The sequence below is a fragment of the Vulpes vulpes genome, chromosome 15 (assembly GCF_048418805.1).
Source record: "Vulpes vulpes isolate BD-2025 chromosome 15, VulVul3, whole genome shotgun sequence".
Lineage (NCBI taxonomy): Eukaryota > Metazoa > Chordata > Mammalia > Carnivora > Canidae > Vulpes > Vulpes vulpes.
In genome coordinates, this window is record NC_132794.1 from 57,321,917 (window position 1) to 57,346,555 (window position 24,639).

At 37.2% G+C, this 24,639-nt stretch overlaps 1 protein-coding gene and 1 pseudogene across 2 annotated transcripts in view; one reads left to right on the top strand and one right to left on the bottom strand.

Annotated features, from left to right (window-relative positions):
* TMOD3 (tropomodulin 3) overlaps window positions 1–24,639 on the top strand; it is an 83,957-nt gene that overhangs the window by 39,054 nt on the left and 20,264 nt on the right. For both annotated transcript variants that reach the window (XM_025993247.2, XM_072738552.1), the window contains exons 3-5: window positions 109–265; window positions 17,328–17,450; window positions 18,922–19,011. In XM_025993247.2, the coding sequence (XP_025849032.1) occupies window positions 109–265; window positions 17,328–17,450; window positions 18,922–19,011 (370 nt within the window). The remainder of the gene's footprint in view (window positions 1–108; window positions 266–17,327; window positions 17,451–18,921; window positions 19,012–24,639) is intronic.
* Window positions 13,904–14,681, bottom strand: LOC112916936 (V-type proton ATPase subunit E 1 pseudogene; annotated as a pseudogene).

The following is a 24,639-nucleotide window of genomic DNA, read 5'->3' on the forward strand; positions in this document are numbered from 1 at the left end:
TTTGTGTCACATTCTGGCCTATAATTCTTTCTTAAATGGGTAATCTGTGGAAGCATATGGTGTTGGCATTCTTGGTGGTCATAATGGCTGATTCATTCTCTTTGGCAGAATGCCCTTCTGCCTGCAGGATTCCGGCAGAAGAACCAGACGTCAAAGTCCGCCACAGGGCCTTTTGATAGAGAACACCTCCTTTCATACCTGGAGAAGGAGGCATTGGAGCATAAGGACAGGGAAGACTATGTGCCCTACACTGGAGAAAAAAAAGGTAAACATAGAATTTTGAGGTCATTATTTTATAGCACTTGATTTTTCTTTCTGTAGGTAGGGTAGGTCTGGGGAAATAATGTTCTTACAGATGGATCATTAGTAGCCTTGAAGATTTGTGATGCTGTTGACTTAAAAACTTGTTAGGTAATCTGGCACTTTATTTTCATTTTCCATCAATTGGACCAGTAAGTTCCTTTTGAATGATCTGTAAGTGAGGTTTTATTATAGTGATTTTATATATAACCCTGTAGTTCTCTACTGTGACAAATTTAAGAGTGTGCTGAGGTAAAATTTAAAATTTGTGTGTGTTTCAGAATGCAAATGATGTCAAGGCACTGCTCCCCTCTAACTCCTCTCTTTAAGGAGAAATGCCATAAAATAATTCAGGCCATATTTTCAAAGACCCTTTTTTAAAGGCTATCCTACAGCATTCCTGAGTAAATCATAGCCATAAGTGTCAGTGTTTTGTACCCATTACTTTCAGGAGTGTTCTAGTCCAGGTCTGTCCCATTGCAGACTTGGACCTTAGATAAACTCAGTGGAGACTGAGTACAGCTATATGTTTTCAAGTTCTGAATATAAAACAACATGAAGGAGGTTAAGTTTTTCAACTTTCAATACCGATTGGCCTGAGAAGCCAGAATCTATGTGCACTCTCGTTGAGGGTATCTGTCTGGAGCACTGGAGAATAGTGGCAGTGGTTGCAAGATCTGAAGATTAGCTCTTCTGGCCACTGGTTTTACATCTGAATCCTTGGTTATCCAGACAGGAAGAACAGAGCATAGTGTTTTCTCCTAGTTAGGCTTTAGCTTTTTACTTGGGAAGGAAGCCCTTCTCAAGAATTTGGCCACAGCTCTGTCACATGGCTATCCTCAGTGGCAAGGGAAGCTGGAAAATTCATTTTAGCATTCTAGTCTCTATAATAGCAGAAATCTAGCAAATGACTTTTGAGTAGGTAATTCATGAGGTCTGCATTGAGCCTTTCAAAAATTATCTCATCCCCAACTCCTCTGCTCTTTCACTAGACCCCACAGTTCCCTTATCTCTACTTCACCATCACTACCATAGCTAGTTGTATTAGAGTTCCCCAGAGAAACAGAAGCAGAAACAGAAACAGAAGCAGAACAGAAGCTGTGTATTGGTGAGGGGATGAGATTTATTTTAAGGAGTTGGCTCATGTGATTATGGAGGCTTTTTAAGTCTGAAATCTATACGATAGGCCAGCAGGCTGAAGACCTAGGGAAGAATTGCAGTTCAGGTTTAAAGGCAGTTGGCCCTAGAATTCCTTCTTGCTCAGAAGAGATCAGTCTTTGTTCTGTTAAGGCCTTCAGCTGATTGGATGAGGCCCACCACATATGGCTTTACTCAGAGTTCACTGATATAAATATCAGTCTCATTCAAAAAACACCTTCACAGAAACACCCAGAATAATATTTGACCAATGATCTGGGCACCATACCCAGCCACATTGGTTCATAAAGTTCACCGTGATACTACCGTTGAAGATGAGAATGTCTTGTCCCTCAGATATTTAGGGCCAAAAAAAATGATTGAAAACCAATGCATAGTTTTAAAGTGTGGAAAAATCACAAAGATGAGCAAAAGCACCAGTTCCTTTGTGTTTTTTATAGAAAAGACTACTGGTTATGTTTTCATCTGAATAGCCATACCTGTAACCACCCAGTGTTTATAGTTTCAATTCTGTTTATATAGGAAAACACAATTTTATGAGAATAAATAATTGGTTGATCACCTTTTACTATTATGTGTGTTTCAAGTGAACTTGGAGTATAACTAGTAAGAAGAATAGAGGTAGAAACAGAGGGAGAAATGTGAGAAAAAGAGATGGCAGAAAAAAATGTGGAATTTGAGGACAAAAAGAGAAAATAAGAGATGTGAAAGAATGGAGTTTGTCCTAAGCTGACCCAGGAAGCTTCCCAGTATGCTCTTGTTTCATAATCTCCAGTTGCCTAGGAAAAGATCTTGGAGGATTAAAGGAAGTAGGAAAGAAGGTAGAGAAGAATTGTGGAAAACAAAATATTAGAGGGGAGAAATGATAGGAGCTTTCCAGGAATATGAGTGACAAGTCAAAAAACACTATCTTCAACTGGAGTGTAATAACTTTTGTTTCCTTTTTTAACTTTTTAAAATTTCACCTTATTTCTTAGATTTTGGATAGATATAAACAGAAGTAATTGAGTTAAAAAAAGCAAGTGATTTTGCATTCATAATAAGTGGTTTTCTTTTTAAGATTTTATATATTTTTTAGATAAGGGTGTGTGCACGTCGGGGGAAAGGGCAGAGGGAGAGGATGAGAGAGAATCTCAAGCAAATTCCTGGCTGGCATGGAGCCTGATGCAGGGCTTGATCTTACAACCCTGAGATCATGACCTGACCCAAAATCAAGAGTCAGACAGACAGTTAACTGCCTGAGTCATCCAGGCGCCCCTCAGTAGTTTTCTTTTTATAATACACTCAGTATTTGCAGGTGGCTCAGTTGGTTAAGTGTCTGATTTCAGCTCAAGTCATGATCTCAGGGTCTTGGGATCAAACCCTGTGTTGGGCTCTGTGCTAAGCAGGGAGTCTGCTTGTCCCTCTGCCCCTACCCTGCCTTGTGTTCTCTCTCTTTCTCTTTGTCTAAAGTAAATAAATAAAATCTTTTTTAAAAATACATTCAATATTTTTACTGTTTCTTCTAGCTGTGTATGTTTGTTAAATACTATTTATGGGCAGCTATGATACAGTGACTAAGACTGTGGCATTTTTAAAAATAACAAACATTTTATTGAAGCGTAACATGCTTACAGAAAATGCACAAATCAGAAGGATATCACTTAGTGGATTATATAGTGAGCTCAGCCATGTACCCAACTGCTTCTTACTCACTTTTCCCCGTCTTCTCAGAGGTAACCATCATCCTAGCTTCTAATACGATAAGTTAATTCTACCTGTTTTGAAATTTCTATAAAAGGAATCATACAGTCTAAATATTTGCATTGCCTACCTCATACGGTTTTTGTGTGGACCAAATTTATTAATGAGTATAGTGAAACCACTGTAAAAATCCTTTACTATGTAGTCACTGTAAAGGATCATACGGGTGATGTTATTACCAAATGAGGGACTTCCATTTTTCTGTCTGAAGGAGTGGTCCAGAACCAAAGAAATGAGTTTTTGAATTTCAGCAGTCCATCTAATGGAAGCATATACTACCAGCCTAGATGGAGCATAGAGCTATACTCTGAATTTGACACTTGGAGAAATAATTTGCCCTGGTCTTTAATATTTCTTACTGACTCTCATTTTGCTTTTCTTTGCCAGGAGTCTTCCTCTGCATTTCTAATACCACACTTCACCCTTAACCTAGCCTAAGTTTTTCCCCTGAGTGTCACTTATTTCACGGGTGAACCAGAGCCATGCTGCATGCACTTTGTACACTATATTTAGGTGCACCAGAGAATTCCTTTTGAGCCCTGACTCACCCATGTGGGGCTCCTCCCTTCCTTGCCAAGCCTCATGTTCTCCTTGTTGGCCCTTAGGGTAGAGTCATCTATGCTTTTTTTTTTTTTTTTCCTTCTCCTTCCTGAGAAGGGAATGGCTTTGGATTTCTTTCCCACAAACCGCTTATGCCCTACCTTACCCTGCTTATTACTAAAGGTGAATTTAACCTTTAAAGTTTAGATTATTTTAAACTAAAAACTTCTCATACACTTTCCAAGTTATATATTGACAATTACATTAGCTTTCCAGAAAACGTACTGTAGTCACTTTCCCCTCACTTGCTTCACCTTGCTGAATACCTGATTTCTTTAGAGAAAAGGCAGGCCTCATCCCTCAATAAACTGGAAAGATGGTAATAATAACATGCCTAAATCAACAGGATTTCCTAACTGCCATTGGGCAATTGGTTTCCACTAAATCCAAGATGCAGATGGGCTCTTATTTTTGTATTCATGTTTTATGAGTCTAAACGTCCCTTAGATGCACCTGGAAAAGGTGATTTTCCCTACCAACGAAGCTGATTTGAAATGGGCTGCTTAAGTTAGTAATGCAGATGCTGGTATCTCCTTTTCAGAATGGTCACTCTGTCTTTTGAATGATTCACTCATTACTCCTTTGGGGGTAAGGAGTTAGCCAGATGGATTATTCATCACTCATATTAAGACCTCCTTTCATGAGAAACTTTCCCTGGATAATCATACCCAGGGAATGAATATTCCTTTCCTTCTGATGTTTTTGTGTATAATTTACATACTATATTGAATACTGGTATTAATTGTTCCAGAATCATATACTGTGAGGCTCTGTTATTAGTTGTTTATTTAGGATTGGTAAGTCCTCTTGATGAATTGACCATTTGTCATTAGAAAGTGATCTTCTTTACCCCTGGTAAAATATTCTTTACTCTGAAACCTACACTGTTTAATATTAAAACAGCCAATTCTACTTTTCATTAGTACATGGATGGTATATCTTTTCTATTGTCCCATCAGCTCTTTGTTTCCTTTTTCCTCCTTTTGTTTTTTTTCCATGTCTTCCATGCCTCTACTTAACTTTATGAACCTATGGAATGTGATTATATTTATTATGTTTATTATGTTTACTTGCTAACTTTACATCTGATTTAGCAATCTAAGTCAGTTATGGGTGGATTATTTTTCCTTCCTTATGGATCAAATTTTCGGGCTTCTTACCGTACTGGTAATTTTTTTTTTTTAAATAAGATTCAGATGTTATGAATTAACTTGTTGGGTGCTGGATATTTTGGTATCTCTGTTAATATTCATGACTTTCATTCTGGGACATGATTAAGTTACTTGGGAACGATTTGATTTTTAGGGTCTTGTTTTTAAGATTTGTTTGCTGGGACTGGAGCAGATTTCATTGTAGGGCTAATTTTTTCTCTACTACTGGGGAAAGACCCTTCTGAGTTCCCTCCCCAGGGCCCTGTGATTTATGAGGTTTTACAGTCTGGCTGCTGGGAACAGGTCTTATTCCCAGCCCTGCATGAGCACAGGCGCTATTATCTGGCATCTTCTCAGGTATGTTTTCCTTGGCCCAGGTAGTTTCCTCAACCATTTGCCAAGTACTGCTCTGCTGAGGACCTAAAGGCAACCCTCTGTAGATCTCCAGATCCTGCAGCTCTCTTCTGTGATATTTTGTCCTGCAGATGCCAACTGCCTTGGTCTCTCTGTCAGCTCTGTCTATTCAGTTCAGAATGTTCCCAGGCCCTGCCTGGGTTCGTGCTCCCCGTGCTGCAGCTGGACACTTTTCTCCAGGCAGGAAGCTGAGCTGTCAGAGGACTCACTTTGTTTCTCATCTCTCAGGGATCCCTGTCTTTAGTTGCCTGATGATTATTAGTGCCTTGAAAACTTCTTTCATATATTTGTCCATTTTTGGGTTTCAGACATGTGGGTAAATCCTGTCTTTATTATTTCACTTTGGCTAGAAGTAGAAGTCTCCAGAATCCTATCTCCCCAAAGTAAAGATCTCTTATTTTCCTTACAGTGTCTTTCTAGTATTCACAAACTCAACTAAACATTTGTTGAATATATGAGTGTTTATTGGTGATCATATTGCAATATTGAGCAGCTATCATGTGTCATTGGGTGAAAACAAAAATGCCTTTCCAGGACCTGCCCTTCATTTTTTAATTTGGTTGACTTGAGGTTGGTGTGCATCTGCTCAATAGGCATATCCCAAGTCCCTTGGAGATTAAAGTGGCCTAATTGCCTGTTTCTGTTCTGGAACAGGTAGCTTATAAACCAACAAGCAGTAAAATTATCTAGGACCTTTCACCTCTGTAGAAATGTAATAAATAAGAGCCATCTCTGCTTCTTGTTATTATACCTTTTATATGCTCAACAAGGTTGGAAGCTATGACTAAGATAATTCTCAACATTTGTGGTAGCTGTAACAGTATCATAGCAAAGGAGATAAGGACTAGTGGAGAAAGATTCTGGCAATAAAATTGTTAACTCTGGTTAGCAATATCTCTTACTGATTTTGTGACAATAACAAGGGTCTTGGCAAGATCTCCCCACCCCCCCCCGCCCCCGCTTAGAGCAAACATGAGTATGGCTCAGTGCCATGCATTTAAATTGCTATTATATGAATTCTTATCTTGGTTTCTTGTATTTCCTTAGCTGTCATTCATAGTTGTATAAACATTACTGAACTATTTTAACATTCTTAGCAACCAAGAGTCATAATCCTATTTTTGTTTGTTTTGTTCCTTTTGGGGGTGGGGGTGGGGGCATGTCATTTCATTTGTCTGAGATTTTTTTCTGATCTAGTCATTGTTTATTTTCTTATTTTGCTTTAATATAAAAAATAGTAATTTCAGTTTTTAAAAAGTCCCAGTCTTGGACTTTTTCTGTGTGAAACAAGGAAAACAAAGTCATTTAGATAGCATGCTGGCTACTGAAGGACAAAAATGAACAGTAATTTCTTCAGACATTATGTTATTTCAGATAAATTCATATATTAATTTTAAGTCAGAGCTTTTTTACCATATTTCAAGGAGAGGAAAAGTACAATTAGATATAGTCCAGGATAACTCATTCTGGTCTTTTCAGAACTCTAATCATATAGATTAGTGGTTATCAATTTGAGTTGATTAAATAGCTCACCTGGGGAGCTTTTTCAAAAATATCCATGCCTAGCCTATTTTCATTCCCTGAGTTTAAGGACCACTGTAGAGGTACTTGGGACTATATGGTTTTCAGTCTTCTTGGGTTGTTTGTTTTGGAAAACTCCATCTCTGTCTCTGTCTCACACACACATGCAAGAAATTCAGGGGAGGGCAGCCTCGGTGGCACAGCGGTTTAGTGCCGCCTGCAGCCTAAGGCGTGATCCTGGAGACCCTGGACCGAGTCCCACGTCAGGCTCCCTGCGTGGTGCCTGCTTCTCCCTCTGCCTGTGTCTCTGCCGCTCTCTCTCTCTCTCTCTCTGTGTCTCTATGAATAAATAAATAAATAATCTTAAAAAAAAAAAAGAAATTCAGGGGAAATAAAGAATTAATGTGTCTATTATGTTTATAATATACTAGTTCCTTCATATGTGTTAAATCATTTAACCAGAATGAGATGGAGATTTTTTTAAATAATCCATGATTTGAAAAAACAAAAAAGAATCAAGATGATCATAATAAAGTGGAATACTAATCGATTAATAGTTTTATGTAAAAGCAGTATCAAATTTGTTGTATATTTCCATACTCTACAAAAGCAACACCATAAAAAACCCCTCTGTGTCTAATAGAAGCCTAACATTTCACTCATTCTGCAAGATATTGAGGGCACAAAACTGAACTATTACAAAGATCTATTATGTTTGTCAACATCTCATAGTCATTAAGATTTTTAGTTTAAATCTGATAAAAGACTGAATTAGGACACATGTTTAGAAAGTCATTTTTTGTTACATGGAATCAATCCAGTAATTTGCTAATGATGTATTTCTCAGAAAACACCTGATTTTGAGTAAGAAGCACAAACCTGCTATCTGATTCAATATGCCTCAGAAAATTATCTTTTTTTATACTTTAGGGAGTGAACATAAATTTCCTTGGGAAGACAGAAAACCCATATTTAATATATCAGCCCCTTAGTGGTTTTTTGAACATCTTTACTGAGATGCAATCCACATCATAAGATTACTCATTTGGAATATCCGATTTAATGGTTTTTAGTATGCTTGCAGAGTTGTGCAACTATTACCACAGTCTTCAGATTAGAACATTTTCATCACCCAAAAAGAAATCACGTACCTACCCATTAGCAGTCAATCTCCGTTCCTCTATTCCCAGCCCTGGGAAACCACTAATCTACTTTCTGTCTCTCTAAATTTGCCTATCTGGACGTTTTGCATAAATAGAATCATACACTGTATATTTACAGTGGGCTTCTTTCACTTAATAAAATGTTTTGGGGTTTCAGCCCTGTTGTAGCATGTGTCAGTGCTTCATTTCTTTTTATAGCTGAATCACATGTCATTTTATGGCTATACCACATTTTGTCCTTTCATCAGTTGATGGTCATTTGGATTGTTTTTACTTTTTAGCTATTATGAATAAAGCTGCTGTGAATATTTGTGCCCAAGTTGTTGTGTAGCATGTTTTCACTTCTCTTAGGTGTATGCCTAGAAGTGGAATTACTGGGTCATATGGTAACTATGTTTAACAATTTGAAGAACTGCCAAACTGTTTTCCAAAGTGGCTGAACCATTTTATATTCCCACCAGCAATATATTAGGGTTCCAGTTTCTCCACATCCTTGTCAGCACTTGTTTGTCCTTCTGATTATAGTTCTCCTAGTAGGTGTGAAGTGATAGTATATTGTGGTTTTGATTTGCATTTCCCTAATGACTAATGATATCAAGTATTTTTTTCACTTGCTGTTAGACATCTGTATATCTTCTTTGGTGGAGAAATGTCTCTTCAAATCTTTTGCCTATTTTAAATTGGGTTTTGAAAAATCACTTTGCTAGGTCCCTTGAGGCAAGGGAAACAAAAGCAAAAATAAACTACTGGGACTACATCAAAGTAAAAAGCTTCTGCATAGCAAAGGAAACAATCAACAAAACTAAAAGGCAACCCACTGAACAGAAGAAGATACTTGCAAATGATATACCTGATGAAGGGTTAGTATCCAAAATGTATAAAGAACTTATATATCTCAACACCCCAAAACCAAATAATCCAGTTAAAAAATGGATAGAAGACATGAGCAGCCATTTCTCCAAAGAAGACATCCAGATGGCCAACAGATACATGAAAAGATGCTCATCACTCGTCAGAGAAATAGAAATCAAAACTATAGTCATCTCATACCTGTCAGAATGGCTAAAATCAAAAACACAAGAAACAAAAGTGTTGATGAGGTTGTGGAGAAAAAGGAAACCTCTTGCACTGTTAGTGAGAATGCAAGCTGGTGCAGCCACGGTGGGACACAGTATGGGAGTTCCTTAAAAAGTTAGAACCCTATGATCCAGGACTCATACTACTGGGTATTTCCCTGAAGCATACAAAAACACTAATACAAATGGGGTACATGCACCCTTCTGTTTATAGCAGCATTATTTACAATAGCCCAAGTGTTCATCAATAGATGAATAGATAAAGAAGATCTCTCCCTCCCTCCTTTTCTCTCCCTCTTTCTGAAACACACAGGAATATCAGCCATAAAAAAATGAAATCTTGCCATTTGCAATGACTTGGATGGAGCTAGAGGATATTATGCTAAGTGAAATAAGTCAGTCATGAAAAGACAAATGCCATATGATTTCACTCATATATAGAATTTAAAAAACAGAACAAATAAGCAAAGGTGGGGGGACCAGAAAAAATGAGAAACAGACTATTATAGAGCAAACTGATGGTTACCAGAAGCGAGGTGGGTAAGGGATGGGTGAAATAGACAATGGGGATTAAGTAGTACACTTGTTATGATGAGCACTGAGTGATTAAAACAAAACCTTAAAAAAAGTTATTGATGTTTTATATCAGTCAGTTGATTTAATATTGATGAGATTTCAGGATCCCTGGGTGGCTCAGCAGTTTAGCGCCTGCCTTTGGCCCAGGGCGTGATCCTGGAGTCCCAGGATCAAGTCCCACATCAGGCTCCCTGCATGGAGCCTGCTTCTCCCTCTGCCTGTGTGTCTTTACCTCTCTCTTTCTCTCTTTCTGTCTCTCATGAATAAAAAAAAAATTTTTTTTTAAAATTGATGAGCTTTCTTAATATATTCTATATACAAGTTCCTTATCAGGTATATGATCTGAAAAAGATCTACCATTCTGCAGATTTTCCTTTTCACTTTCTTGATGGTATCATTTGCCCCATAAAAGTTTTAAATTTTGGTATAGTTCAATTTATCTGTTTTTCTTTTGTCACGTGTGCTTGTGGTATCCTATCTAAAAACCCTTGCCTAATTCTGGGTGATGGAGGTTTACTCCTACAGCTTATTCTAAGAGTATTATAGTTTTAGCTCTTAAATCTAGACCTATAATCCATTTTGAATTAATATTTCTATATGGTATGAGGTAAGGGGATGGCTTCATTCTTTTGCATGTAGCTATCCAGTTCTCTCAGCACCATTTATTGAAAAGACAGTTCTTTTTCCATTGAATTGCCTTGGTACCCTTGTAGACATTCAGTTGACCATAAACATAAAGGGTTTATTTATTTCTGGACTCTCAGTTCTATTTGATTGATCCAGATGTCTTTCCTTATATACCATAACACTGTCTTTTTTTTTTTTTAGATTTTATTTATTTATGAGAGACACAGAGAGGCAGAGACAGAGGGAGAGGGAAAAGCAGGCTACCTTTGGGGAACCTGATGTGGGACTCAATCCCAGGACCCTGGGATCATGACCTGAGCCAAAGGCAGATGCTCATCCTGCCTCAACTGAGCCACCCAGGTTGCCCCCATTACACTGTCTTGATTACAGTAACTTTGTATTAAGCTTTGAAATTGGGAAATGTAAGTCCTTCAATTTTGTTCTTTTTCAAGATTATTTGTCTGTCCTGGGTCCCTTGGATTTCCATATGAATTTTAGCATTACTTTGTCACTTTCTGCAAAAAAAAAAAAAAAAAAGTCAGCTGAGATTTTGAAAGGGATTGTTTAAGTCTATAAATTAATTTAGGGGATCTCCTTAGACTTTGTACTTGTAATATTAAACTTCATTTCTGCCTAGTTTATTCTTTCTTATAAAATTAAATCTCGGGGATCCCTGGGTGGCTCAGCAGTTTAGCGCCTGCCCTCCAGTCCAGGGCATGATCCTGGAGTCCCAGGATCAAATCCCACATTGGGCTCCCTGCATGGAGCCTGCTTCTCCCTCTGCCTGTGTCTCTGCCCCCCCCCCCCCCTTCGCGTGCGTACGCTCTCTCTGATGAAAAATAAATAAAATCTTTAAAAAAAAACTCCTTACTATTTTCTATAACTAAACATTATATATATGCATTAAAAGATCATTTTTATACTGTTAGTATTAAACTAACCATGAAGAAATAGGAAGTAAAAACACAATATTTTATAGTCTAAATACCTCTATATAGAGAGAATTTATTATAAAGAGGAGTGTCAGGTGAGGTACCAAACTATCTCAGGGCTGTATAAAACAGAATTTTATATCACAGGAAAATTTCCATAAGCCCTTTGAAATTTTATTGTTTTGCTTTGTTTTTTATGATGAAATTCATTTTGTATATGTTTTAAGTATTATCAAAAGTTTACATATGGAAAAAATTAGATATGAATAATGCTGCTAATGTAGATGAGGATTACAAAATAAACATTTTAGATTTTTATAATGCTTCAGATTCCATTGGTCCCTAGAATAAGGCATGGACAGCTATTTGATAGCTTGTGTAATTTTGTTTAGTAAGTGAATACCATAATCTGGTGGTTCTCAACCTTGACTGTTGTGTATTAGAATCCCAGGAGGGCTTTAAAAATCCAGATGTCTCATATAGCACACCAGACCAATTAAATCAGAATCCCTAGGGTGGGACTTGTTTTAAGAATTGTTTAGGTTCCTCAGGTGAACCAGTGTGTGGCCAATCTTTACAACCCCCCGCCACCATAGACTGTTGAAAATGTGGGTGAACTGAAAATGTAATTATCCTAAAATGGCAATTAAAGGCATGAATTCTATGCCACTTTAATTATACTGTCAACCACTGAGAAAAGTACTATGGAGTTATCAGGATGTAATGATTTGGATTTACCTTCATCTGTGAACCAATAATAAAAGATTATCTAATAATCATTAGAACTCCAGAATTTAGTACTGAGATCAGTTATAGATTCCATCATATACATAGGTATTTGTTTAAGGGGAAAAGTCCACTGCTTAAAAAAAATTAGATTTGAAAGCCACCAGTTTATTGAAAGAAGCACTGGATTAAGAGTTTGGGAACCTGTGTTCCAGTATTCAGTCTGCTGTGTAACTTGGAACCAGGGTATTTAAATTATACTTTATAAAATGGTGTAGTTGAACTGGAGATGATCACCAAATTAGTTATTCAACAAATTGACTTGGCTGCTGTGTGCTAGGCAAGGATGTAGCAATAAGTAGAGAACATAAACTGTGCCCTTGAAAAGCTCGCAGAAGACAGACAAATATGCAGAATGTCAGTGTAGCTATATCAAAATGTTCAGGGAATCAAGGGAGCACAGAGGTGTACTTCATCTGGTTCAATATTGAATACACTTAATAGTTACCTGTGCAGTAACAATACACAAATCCCTTCATCCTGGCAGAACCTATCTCTGAAAGAGAATGAAAATGGCACTCCTGCAGATGGCACGCTTCCAGTGCTGGTCAGTGAAACCTGAGGAGAAATCTGGACAGCTTTCCTTTCTTATAAAAATTGACAATTATGTCCCTCCTTCCTGCCCTGACCTTGATGCATGAGTACTTGACATTAGTGTTGCCAAGGTCACCTTGAAACTGATGGCCTGAGAACAAAGGCCTCTATGCTGATGATAGCCAAAGAGAAAAATGGAAAGAGTCTGGATCTTTGATGTTAACACTGAGCTGCTGAACCAGGTGTACAACCACCTACATGTGGATTTACTGACATTATAAAAATACTTGTTGTTTTAACTCTGCTGCTTTAAAAGTGGTCTTTGGATCAGTATTGGCATTACCTCTGAGATTAGTCAAGATGCAGAAACTCAGATTCCACGTCAGACCTACTGATCAGAATTTGTACTTTAATAAGATCACCACATGAGTGAGGTATGCATTAAAACTTGAGAAGGACCCGTTTAAACAACTTTTAATTGAGTATTCTATTATATGCAGTTAAAAACATCCTTACTAATACAGATACATTGTGGATTGACCAAATGCCATTTTTTAAATAATGCTTGACCAGGAAGATTTCTAACTTGGATGTAGAAAATTGCAAGAGACTATTATTCTTATATACTTACCCAAATGAGCAGCATAAACGCATTATTATAGTTTTTAAAAACCTATCAGAGAGCTTGAGGACACAAACCTAAAATGACTCCAGAAAGTGACAAGCCCTCCATTAGATTAGTGATCCACTTCTATTCTCTTTTCTGACTGAAATATAAGGAGAAGCAGAAAGCCACCATAGAAAGGAGTCTGGAGAAATCAGCATAACTTTTCATTTTTTTAAAAACCTTTTGTTTTAGTAAGTAAGACATATTCATGGCTTAGGTTTTAAATCACATTTACAGATGAGGAACCCTTCTAGGCCCAAACAGGCTAGCGGTGAAGTGACTACTGCTGGGAGGAATGCACGGCCGCCGTGCATTTTAAGCCTAAGAGCAGAGTCTTTATGTCAGAGAACACCGTACACATCACATCTAGGCTCAAGAACTGAAGCAGAGGACTGAAGGAAGAGCGGAGCCTTGGTGAAGTTCCTGTGACCACCATCTGATACCCTCACCTTCATGCTACAGAATCTGACGAAAGTTGTGCTACTTTTAGATAAGCTAAGAAGGAGCTTTCCTGATTATATGAAGTGAAACTTTATCTCATTGTTACCAATTAGGATAAGAGCATTAGCTACACAGAGTATTCACTGACAAATACAGACTATGAGAATGGCAAAGAGGAAGCCACACAGATACCTCATTTCTTCAAATATTAGAAATTTCCACACCACAGCAGGAGAGCAGTGGATGAACTCTACCTCTCCCAAAGTTTTAGTCCAAAAACTTCCTGTTGGCATTTGCACCAAATAAGGCTCCCAGTACTTCTGGCATCATCTGCTGGGCTATGAGGTCCAGCTGGCTTTCTAGAGTATTGGAAACCTTTTTTTTTTTTTTTTTTGGAAACCTTTATTTTATAATCCCCATTATAGATCTCCACTCCACCAGCTGTTTCCTCAGGCAGGTAGGATTCCTGATCAATTTGGACATCAACATCTTTTTTTGGTGGCAATTTTGTACATAGGAATCACTTTTTGCACTGCAGCCTTTACCAGAGGGAAATCCTGTTTCCTGCAACGAACAATCATTCAGGGCTCCAACAATTGGTACAAATTGTTCCAATCCAGTGCTGCTGGATGGAGGACCAGTCCATCCAGCAGCACTTGGTACCTGGTTGTATCTTTTACCACTTTGCGGAATCTCTGTTTTGCTTCATTTAGTAGGTCTGTAATAAGGTCATCTCTTGGTCTGAGGACTTTGAGCCTTGCTTGATTCATCAAATTAGACATCTGAATTTTCTTCTGCTCAATCTGCTTTTCTTTCTTCTCATAGTATTCCATAGTCTTCGGTCTTTGGGTTTGCACAAGACAACCTTTCTCAATGTTGAACTCTTCCTCTGCCTTCTCATCTATTTCCTCTGCTTTCTTGTTGGCTTCTTGTTCAGTAAAAGCCATCATATGCTTAATCTGCTTCTGCACGTCAGGATCCCTGAGGGCCATGGAGAAAGCTGTGCTAGGCCAGAAGGCCACTGGCTTGAGCTTAGTCTGGAAGGCAGCAGTGGAAAGCAGGAAAAGCACTTTTAACTTTTAATGATTATGTATGAACTGAATGATAGGTTAGAAATCCAGAGTAGCCCTACAGCAGTGCTATCCACTAGAACTTTCTACCTTAATAGAAATGTTCAGTATCTATGCTAACCAGTATGGTAGCTACATGCCAGCCAGATATAGCTATCAAGTACTTTAAATGTGTCTCCTGTGACTAAGGAACTGAATTTCTAATTTAAATTTAAATAGTCATTTGTGGCTAGTGGCTGCCATATTGGACAGTGCAGCCTTAGAGACGATAAGACTGCACTACCCCCAGTTCTTTTCTTCAGGTCTTCATTTAGGGCTAGGGATACTAGAAAAACAAAGGCAATGAAGCAGAGCTAAGAGAAAATTCCTGATGCATAGGTTTTCAGCTGGGAGAGACTGAGGGAGAGGCAGGAGCTCTGGAAGACATCCCTTCCAGGCCAACCACAACTTCACAGAGTGTAGAGTAGACAGATGAGGGGGCCTGAGAAATCTGCCAAAATTCAGGGGGTGGGACTGGAAAACAAAGAGAGTTCCCCAGTCATCCAGAAAGCTGGCAGCCTGGGCTGCATATCAGTAGAAATCTCTCTCAGTTCAAAAAAGGAGGGAGCTCAGGAGATGTCCAGAACCCCACTAGGGTTGTAACCTGAGGCCTTGCAGAAGAGAAAGTCCTGATCCTATATTCAGAATGTTTGAAGCTAGTGAGGAACTGACTCACAGTTGTGACAAAGCCCAGATTAAGCTCAACTGTGACTGTATTGATTCAGTCCTGACCTAGGGGACATGCTTCTAAGAAGAAATATCATTTCCTTCAGTCTCTGCTATACTTTTATATAAAAATGCCTAGCATGCAAAGATCTTAAGACACATATTCCCCATACTCAAGAAAATAACAGTCAATGGAAGACTTAGACATGACCCAGATACTGGTGCTTCAGCTAGGAACTTTAAAATGACTATGACAAAAATGCCAAAGAATCTAGTAGACAAGGTACACAGCATGCATAAACAAATGAGGAATTTCAGCAGAGATGTGGAAGCTGTTTTCTTTGATAAGAACCAAATGGAAATGCTAACCATAAAAAACGTATCAGAAATTAAGATCCTTTAGATGGCTTAGCAGAAAATACCTCAATAGTTTTGGCCAGATTGCTAGAAGCAGTCTGTGTTGTGGAAGGATTCCTTTTGGTTACACTGATTGATACCTCCCTTGGATAAAAAGTATACAACACGCGCTAGAATTATAAACCCACAGACATTCTTTTGATAGAGCACTGCATTGATTCATCAGGCCACATATTCTTGCATATTTTCCTGGTAGTTTCCTAATAGAAAAGAAAGTAATTGGCACTTCTGTAAATCTATGCATAGGCCTTTTTAGATCATTTAGTAAGACTTTCCACTTGTCTCGGGAGAGAAACCAGAGGTATTCTTGGTACCCAGTCCCCAACATATGTGAGTATGTCTTGTTTAATCAGCTTTTACTGTAGTTATACTGTTATCATTTTCCATTCCCTTCATGTTTTCAGTCTTGTATGCTAATAAAATACTGATTTTCACATAACAAAGATTTTAGTTTTCTAAAAGCCTATTAAGTAACCTTGTTAGTGTCTGTTGAGGCTTAGAAGAACAGTGACGTAAAGTTTCAGAATACCCCTTAAGATATATAGGAATTTCTTTACAATTAGATCTTGAATTTCTGGAATCATAAACTTGATTGTTGCCTCTGCCAACAGTTTGTCACTTAAGAGTAAGAAAGTGGATCCTGGGACGCCTGGGTGGCTCAGCGGTTGGACACCTGCCTTTGGCTCAGGTCGTGATCCCCGGATCCGGGATCGAGTCCCGCATCGGGCTCCCTGTGGGGAGCCTGCTTCTCCCTCTGCCTGTGTCTTGCCTCTCCTCTCAATCTATGTCTCTCGTGAATAAATAAATACATCTTTTAAAAAAAATGGATCCTGGTGGGTTTGTTGTTTTTTTTATCTCTAAAGTTTTATAGATTTTTAAAATTCCTACATTCGTCTTTTAATTCAGTATTTGTTGAGTAACTCATAATTACTCCAAAAAGAGCCTATTTTTATTTTCACAAATAGGACAATATCTCAGTTGGGTTTTTTTCCTTTATTCCATCTTGTACAGCCAAAGTATTGCTCTAGAAACTTAAAATACATATTGAGTTGAAACATTATTGTAGTTGTTTATCTTGACTTTTTCCTTCAGCTTCGGTTATACATACTTTTCATAATTTTTGTTAAAAGAGTAAGGTGAGGGCAGCCCAGGTGGCTTAGCGGTTTAGCACCGCCTTCAGCCCAGGGCATGATCCTGGAGACCTGGGATCCAGTCCCAAGTCCGGCTCCCTGCATGGAGCCTGCTTCTCCCTCTGCCTGTGTCTCTGCCTCTCTCTCTCTCTCTCTCTCTCTCTCTCTCTCTCTCAATGAATGAATCCTTGTCTCTCAATGAATGAATGAATGAATAAATAAATAGGTAGATAAATAAATACAATCTTTAAAAGAGTAAGGTGGTAATGAGTTCATAGCAGTAGTATTGAAATTAACAAACTGCTTTATTTTACAGGGAAAATATTTATCCCGAAACAGAAACCTATACAGACGTTCACAGAAGAAAAAGTATGTCTTGATCCAGAATTAGAAGAAGCTTTAACAAGTGCTTCTGATACAGAATTGTGTGACCTTGCAGGTATCTTCTAAAGCAATTTTGCGAATGAGTATGGAGGGGAGGGGAATACCAGCACACACTTATATATACATCATATAGGTGCTTCCTTTGCTTAGCAAAGTGCTCTTGAATCAGTAACCACATATTTGGCTTTGTTTTATACACTATAAATCTGACATAAAGGATTTCATATTTTAAAATGCTCTCAATGTTGAAATTTTTGTGTTAATGGAATATATTGTATTATTTGGCATCTTTTCCCATATTACCATATTTGAGAGTCTTTATAAAAATCTTTAGTTGGTGCTCAGCTAGAAGCTATCCCATTTAAGCATTGAAAAAGAGTCTCTAGGGTCAACTGCTATTCCATTTTATCAGAAGACCCCAAGATGAAGGGCACCACTGGCTCAATCAGAAGATCATGCAATTCTTGATCTGGGGATTGTGAGTTTGGGCCCAGCCTTGGGTGTCGAGATTACTAAAAATAAGTAAAATAAACTTTGGGGAAAAAAGGAAGACCCCAAATTGAGTAACTGGAAAGCAGATGAGAGTCCTGAGCTACACTCACCACTTTCCCTGCTTTCTGATGTATATCTGGAACACTCCACACCTCCCCATTATTTTCATCATTGCTGGTTTCTTATTTGGACAAGTATCTCCCCCACCTGCCTCTGTATGTACCCATTTTCCTAGGTAAAATAATATGACACCTGGGGATATTTAGCACCAAGGAACCCCAAAAGCTAACCTGTTTGAAAGGAAGAGTGATGGTTCTTCGGGAAGGACCCAGGAAAGGAACAATGTGTGGTGCTATAGCCAGAACAGGTGGCTTATTCCTTGGGCTGCTGAGGACTGTTCAGTTTGTAAATGGTGCTTTCATCAGAGTGGAAGGGGCCGGGGGCATACCGTAGCTTCTGCCATATTTATGCAAAAGGGCATTAAAACCAAAACCCAAATTTCTCTTTCCTGTCATTTTTGAGGAATGCTACTTTAAAGATGAAAATTCAGGTATACTTTTTTTTTAAATAAAATATGAATTTGAATTAACATGAAAGTTAAGAAATGTAAAGATAATGATTAAGTTGAAAATCTGCCTTATATTGCACTCTTCCTAGAACCCTCGTGAGAAGGATGAACAGCAAAAAAATAGATCATTTCAATATTCTCTCTTAGCCACCAGATGGAGCTAAGTATAGATTTACCTTTAGGGTTAGGCTGGCTCCAGTTGTGTGTCTGAATTGAGAAGACAATTCTCAATGGGAAAATTGGGGAAATCTAAATATTAAATTGAGGAGGGGAAGTGATAGGGATATTAATAAAGAGATTGTAGGTGATTTTTTAAATCACATTGTTTCCTTTTTTGGCTGTAAAGTTTGTATTTAATTGAGTAGGAGAATGTTCAGGAAATGTTAAAATCTATTTTTTTGGTAATAAAATCAATTCTTTATGTTTAAAACTGATAGAAATAAAATGTATTTTTCTGTATTTATAGCTATTCTTGGGATGCACAACTTGATAACAAATGCACAGTTATGTAATATAGTGGGCAGTAGCAATGGTGTTGACCAAGAACATTTTTCAAGTGAGTACTTGCAATGCATTGTGATTCTAATCCTTTGTTAAATATATTTTGTCTTCTCCCTATATTAACTTCAATGTATACACACCAAATGTTTTGTATATGTACTTGAAACTTAGGATTCTAGTTTGATAGTACTGACAGAGAAAACCATTAAAAATAGAATATTAAATATTCTTAATAATGTCAGCAAATGTAATAGGAACCACTCTCACCTCACTAAATAATATTAATGATAAACACTATAAAACGAATCAAACTTGGCTTTTGTTAACATTTTATTTTCAGTGTTACTGATTTTCAAGAAATCTACAACAATGCTGACAAAGAAACCATTTTATAAAATCAGATTCAGGAGAAACCACAGAATCATTGAATCCCTAAACCTTTTAATCTAATACTGATTTAAATAGCCCAAAGCAAGGCTTTTTAAAAAATTCATATATAGGATGTTTTAAAAGGGCCAAAGTAATACATACTTTTGTAACACAGTTGAACAATTCTTAAGTAAATGAGGTAAGAAGTGTCTCCCTTCATAACCATCAAGCCTTCCCCTCATCCCACCCCCAACCTTAACTGTTAACAATTTGGTATATATCCTTCTAGACTTATACTGTGTTCATACAAGCTTAATATATATATATATACACATACATATTATGTATATACACATATATACAAGCATGTTACACATGGTCTTGTTTTTTACAAAAATAAGATCATACTATGGCTCTTTCTGGTAGCTTAATTTTTCAATAATAATACATTTAACCCTTAATGCAGGTTTGAACCGTGTGGATCCAATTATACATAGATTCTTTTTGATAATTACAGTATACTACTGTAGATGTATTATCCTTATGATTTTCTTTTTTATTGAAGTGTAGTTGACATATGTTATATTAGTTTCAAGCATATAGCGTATTGATTGAACAATTCTGTACATTACTCAGTGCTTACCACAATCAGTGTAGTCGTCATGTCACCATACAACATTATTATAATATTATTAACTATATTCCCTATACTGTACTTTTCATCTCTATGACTTAATTTTATAACTGGAAGTGTGTGCCCCTTAATCCTCTTAATTTTGCCTACCCCCGCACTACTTTGTGGTCTTCTGCCAATCACTACTTTGTTTTCTATATTTAAGAGCCTGTTTTTTTGTGTTTTGTTTTTTAGATTCCACATATAAGTGAAATCATATGGTATTTGTCTTTTCTCTAACTGATTTCAGGTAGCATAATGTCCTCTACATCCATATCACAAATGGAAAGGTCTCATTATTCTTTATGGCTGAATAATATTCCATTGCATGAATATACCATGTTTTTATCCGTTCATCTATAGATGGACACTGAGGTTGCTTCCATATCATGGCTGTTGTAAATAATGCTGCAGTAAACATAGAGGTGCATGTATCTTTTCCAATTAGTGTTTTTGTTTTTGTTGGGTGAGTACCTACTAGAGGAATTACTGGAGTGTATGGTATTTCTATTTTTAATTTTTTAAGGAATCTACATATTGTTTTCTACAGTGGTTGCACCAATTTACATTCCCTCCAGCAGTACACAAGGGTTCCCTTTTCTCCACATCCTCACCAACATTTGTTATTTCTTGTGTCTTTTATTTTAGCCATTCTGACAGATATAAGGTGATATCTCATTGTGGTTTTGATTTGTATTTCCTGATTAATAATATTGCGCATCCTTTTACATGTTTATTGGCTATCTGTTATGTCTTTATTGGGAAAATGTCTATTCAGTTCCTTTGCCCATTGTTTTAAATTATTTATTTTTTTGCTATTGATTTTTATAAGTTCTTTATATATTTTGGCTATTAACCCATTATCAAATATATTATTTGCAAATATCTTCTCCCATTCACTAGGTTGCCTTTTTATTTCATTGATGGTTTCCTTCACTGTGCAAAACTTTTTATTTTGGTGTAGTCCCAATAGTGTCTGCTTTTGTTTCCCTTGCCTGAGGGAATAAAATACCAATAAATAGGTTGCTAAGGCTGTGGTCAAGAGATTATTGCGTATGGTTTTTGTTGTTTTTTTTTTTTTTTTTTTTTTTTAGGAGTTTTATGGTTTTAGATCTCACATACAGGTCTTTAATCCATTTTGAGTTTATCCTTATGTATGGTATAAGAAAGTGTTTCATTCTTCTGCATGTTGCTGTCTAGTTTTCTCAACACCATTAATTAAAGAGACTGTTTTCCATTGTATATTCTTGCCTCTTTTGTCATAGATTAATTGACCATATAGGTGTGGGATGATTTTCTTAATGACATTTTCTTTTCTTTACTGTATTGTAAGAATACAATATATAATACATATACAAAATATGAATTGACTGTTTATGTTATTGGTGAGGCTTCTTTTTGGTCAACAGCAGGCTGTTAGTAAAGTTTTAGGAGAGTCAGAAGTTATGCATAGATTTTCTTCCATAGAGGGATTGGCACTCCAACCTGTATTGTTAAAGGGTAACTATCATTAATCATTTCCTTGAATACTGACTGAGGGCCATGTTCTATGCATAGCTCTTGCAAGTAAATTGTTTTCATTTAATCCTTAGAACAGTTCTGTGAAATAGATTTTATTCTTAATTTATATGTGGGGAACTGAGGTTTTAGAATGATTAGATAACTAATTTCAGTGTCACACAAAGTGGTAAGGATTTTAAACCTTCACTATGTAGTGTATCACTCAGCAGTGTATCGTCTTTCCTAGTTAGTATATATAGATCTACCTAATTCAGACATCTGTATAATATTCTATTTTATGAATGTCTTATAATTTGGCTAGTCCCCTTACTTTAAAGTTTTTTATCATAGAAATGTCCAAGCCCGCAGAAGAGAGAATAATATTATCCATTACTCAGCTTCAGCTGTTTTTAACATTTTATCGGTCTTTCATCCATTGCCTGCCTCCCTCCCTCCCTACCCCTTCCACTTATCTCCCCCCTGGAATATTTTAAAGCAGATGCTATTCATTTGTGTTACTTCACTCATTAATATTTCCATATATGTCTCTCACAAATAAAGGCTTTTCTTTTAGCATAACCATAATACCATTATCAAGCTTAAAAATTAATCATTCTTTCATGTCATCTACTACTCAATCCATGTTTTAATTCCCCCCGTTCTGTCAAAAACATTATTTCATAGTTGGTTTATTCAAATCAGGATGCAGATAAGGGTCACATATTGTATTTGGTTGTCACTTGGTTTCAATTCCTTTTAATTTCTTAACAGTTCCCCTCCTCAAACTCTCTCCCCCTTTCTTCATGTTGTTCATTACTTTAAAGAACTGGGCTGTCATGGGGCGCCTGGATGGCTCAGTCAGTTAAGCATCCGACTCTTGATTTCAGCTCAGGTCATGATCTCTGGGTCATGAGATAAAGCCCCATGTCTGGCTCCACACTCAGTGTGGAGTCTGCTTCAGATTCTCTCTCTCTCTGTCCCCCTGCCCCTCACACCCCACTCCCCTGTGCTTGTGTGTGTGCACCCACACACACACTCTCTCTCTCAAGTAAATATATAAATCTTTAAAACAACAACAAAAAAAAAAGAAACTGGGTTGTCATGATGACTTTTCCACATTCTAAAATTGGCTAATTGCAAGCTTGTAGTATCATTTTTTTAGTTTTTATTTTAATCACCTGGTGTTCATCACAGCAAGTGCTCTCCTTAATCCCAATCACCTACTTTACCCGTCCTCCCACCCACCTCCCCCTCATAGCCATCAGTTCTCTATAGTTGAGTATATTCTTAGTTTGTCTCTTTTTTCCCTTTATTTTTTGTTTTTTAAATTGTACATGAGTGAAATAATAGAGTATTTGTCTTTTCCTGACTTATTTCACTTAGCATTATACTCTCTAGCTCCATTCAAGTCATTGCAAATGGCAAGATTTCATTCTTTCTTATGGCTGAATAATTCCATTGTATACGTACATATACACCACTTCTTTATTCATTCAACAGTTGCTGGTCACTTGGGCTGCTTCCATATCTTGGCTATTGTAAATACTGCCATTAACATAGAGGTGCATGCATCCCTTTGAATTAGTCTTTTTGTATTCTTTACATAAATATCCAGTACTGTGATTGCTAGATTGTAGGGTAGTTGTTGTGTTGTCATTGTTGTTGTTGTTGTTTTAACTTTTTAAGAAACCTCCATACTGTTTTCCACTGTGGCTGCACATCTTTCCCACCAACAGTGTAAGAGGAAGTTTCCTCTTTCTCCACATCTTCATCAACACTTTTGTTTCTTATATTTTTTATTTTAGCCATTCTGACAGGTATGAGGTATAGTTTTGATTTGCATTTCCCTGATGAATGATGATGAGCATGTTTTCATGTGTCTGTTGGCCATCTGGATGCCTTCTTTGGAGAAACGTTTGTTCATGTCTTCTGCCTATTTTTTAATTGGATTATATGATTTTTGGGTGTTGAGTGGTATGAATTCTTTATATATTTTAGACACTAATCCTTTATCATATATGTCATTTGCAAATATCTTCTTCCATTCTGTAGGTTACCTTTTAGTTTTGTTGATTTTTTACCTCACTGTGCAGAAGCTTTTTATTTTGATGTAGTCCCAGTAGTTTATTTTTGCTTTTGTTTCCCTTGACTCGGTACCTATCTAGGTAAAAGTTCCTATGGCCAATGTCAGAGAAATTACTACCTGCGTTCTCTTTTAGATTTTTAAAAAAGATTTACTTATTGGGGCACCTCGTTGGCTCAGCAGTTAAATGTCTGCCTTCAGCTCAGGTCATGATCCCAGGGTCCTAGGATCGAGTTCTGCATCAGCCTCTCCATGGGGAGCCTGCTTCTTCCTCTATGTCTGCCTCTCTCTGTGTCTCTCTCATGAATAAATAAATAAAATCTTTTAAAAAAATTTACTCATTTATTTTAGAGAGAGAGAGAGAGAGCGCATGAGCAGGGGGACGGAGCAGGAGGAGAGAGAGAGAAAGAATCCTCAGGCAGACTCCCCCCTGAGTGTGGAAACCATCTTGGGGCTCAGTCCCAGGACTCTGAGATCATGACCTGAGACAAAATCAAAAGTCAGCTGCCCAACTGACTGAGCCAGGCAAGTGCCCCTCTGTCAGGTTTTTTTAATGGTTTCAGATCTCACATATGGGTCTTTAATCCGTTTTGAATTTATTTTTGTGTTTGGTGTAAGAAAGTGGTCCAGTTTCATTCTTTTGTGTTTTGTTGGTAAGTTTTCCCAACACCATTTGCTGAAGAGTCTTTTTCCCATTGGATGTCCTTTCTTGGTTTGTTGAAGATTAATTGACCATATAATCGTGGGTTCATTTCTGGACTTTCTATTTTATTGATCTGTGTGTCTGTTTTTGTGCCAGTACCATACTATTTTGATCACTACACCTCTTAATAGAACTTGAAGTTTGGAATTGTGAGGTCTCTTTTTTTCAAGATTGGTGTGCCTATTCAGGGTCTTCCATACAAATTTTAGAATTGTTCTAATTCTGTGAAAAATGTTGTTGGTGTTTTGATAGGGATTGCATTAAAGGTATAGAATGCTTTCGATAGTATAGGAATTTTAAACAGTTTTGCTTTTTCAGTCCATAAGCATGGAATGTCTTTCCCTTTCTTTGTGTC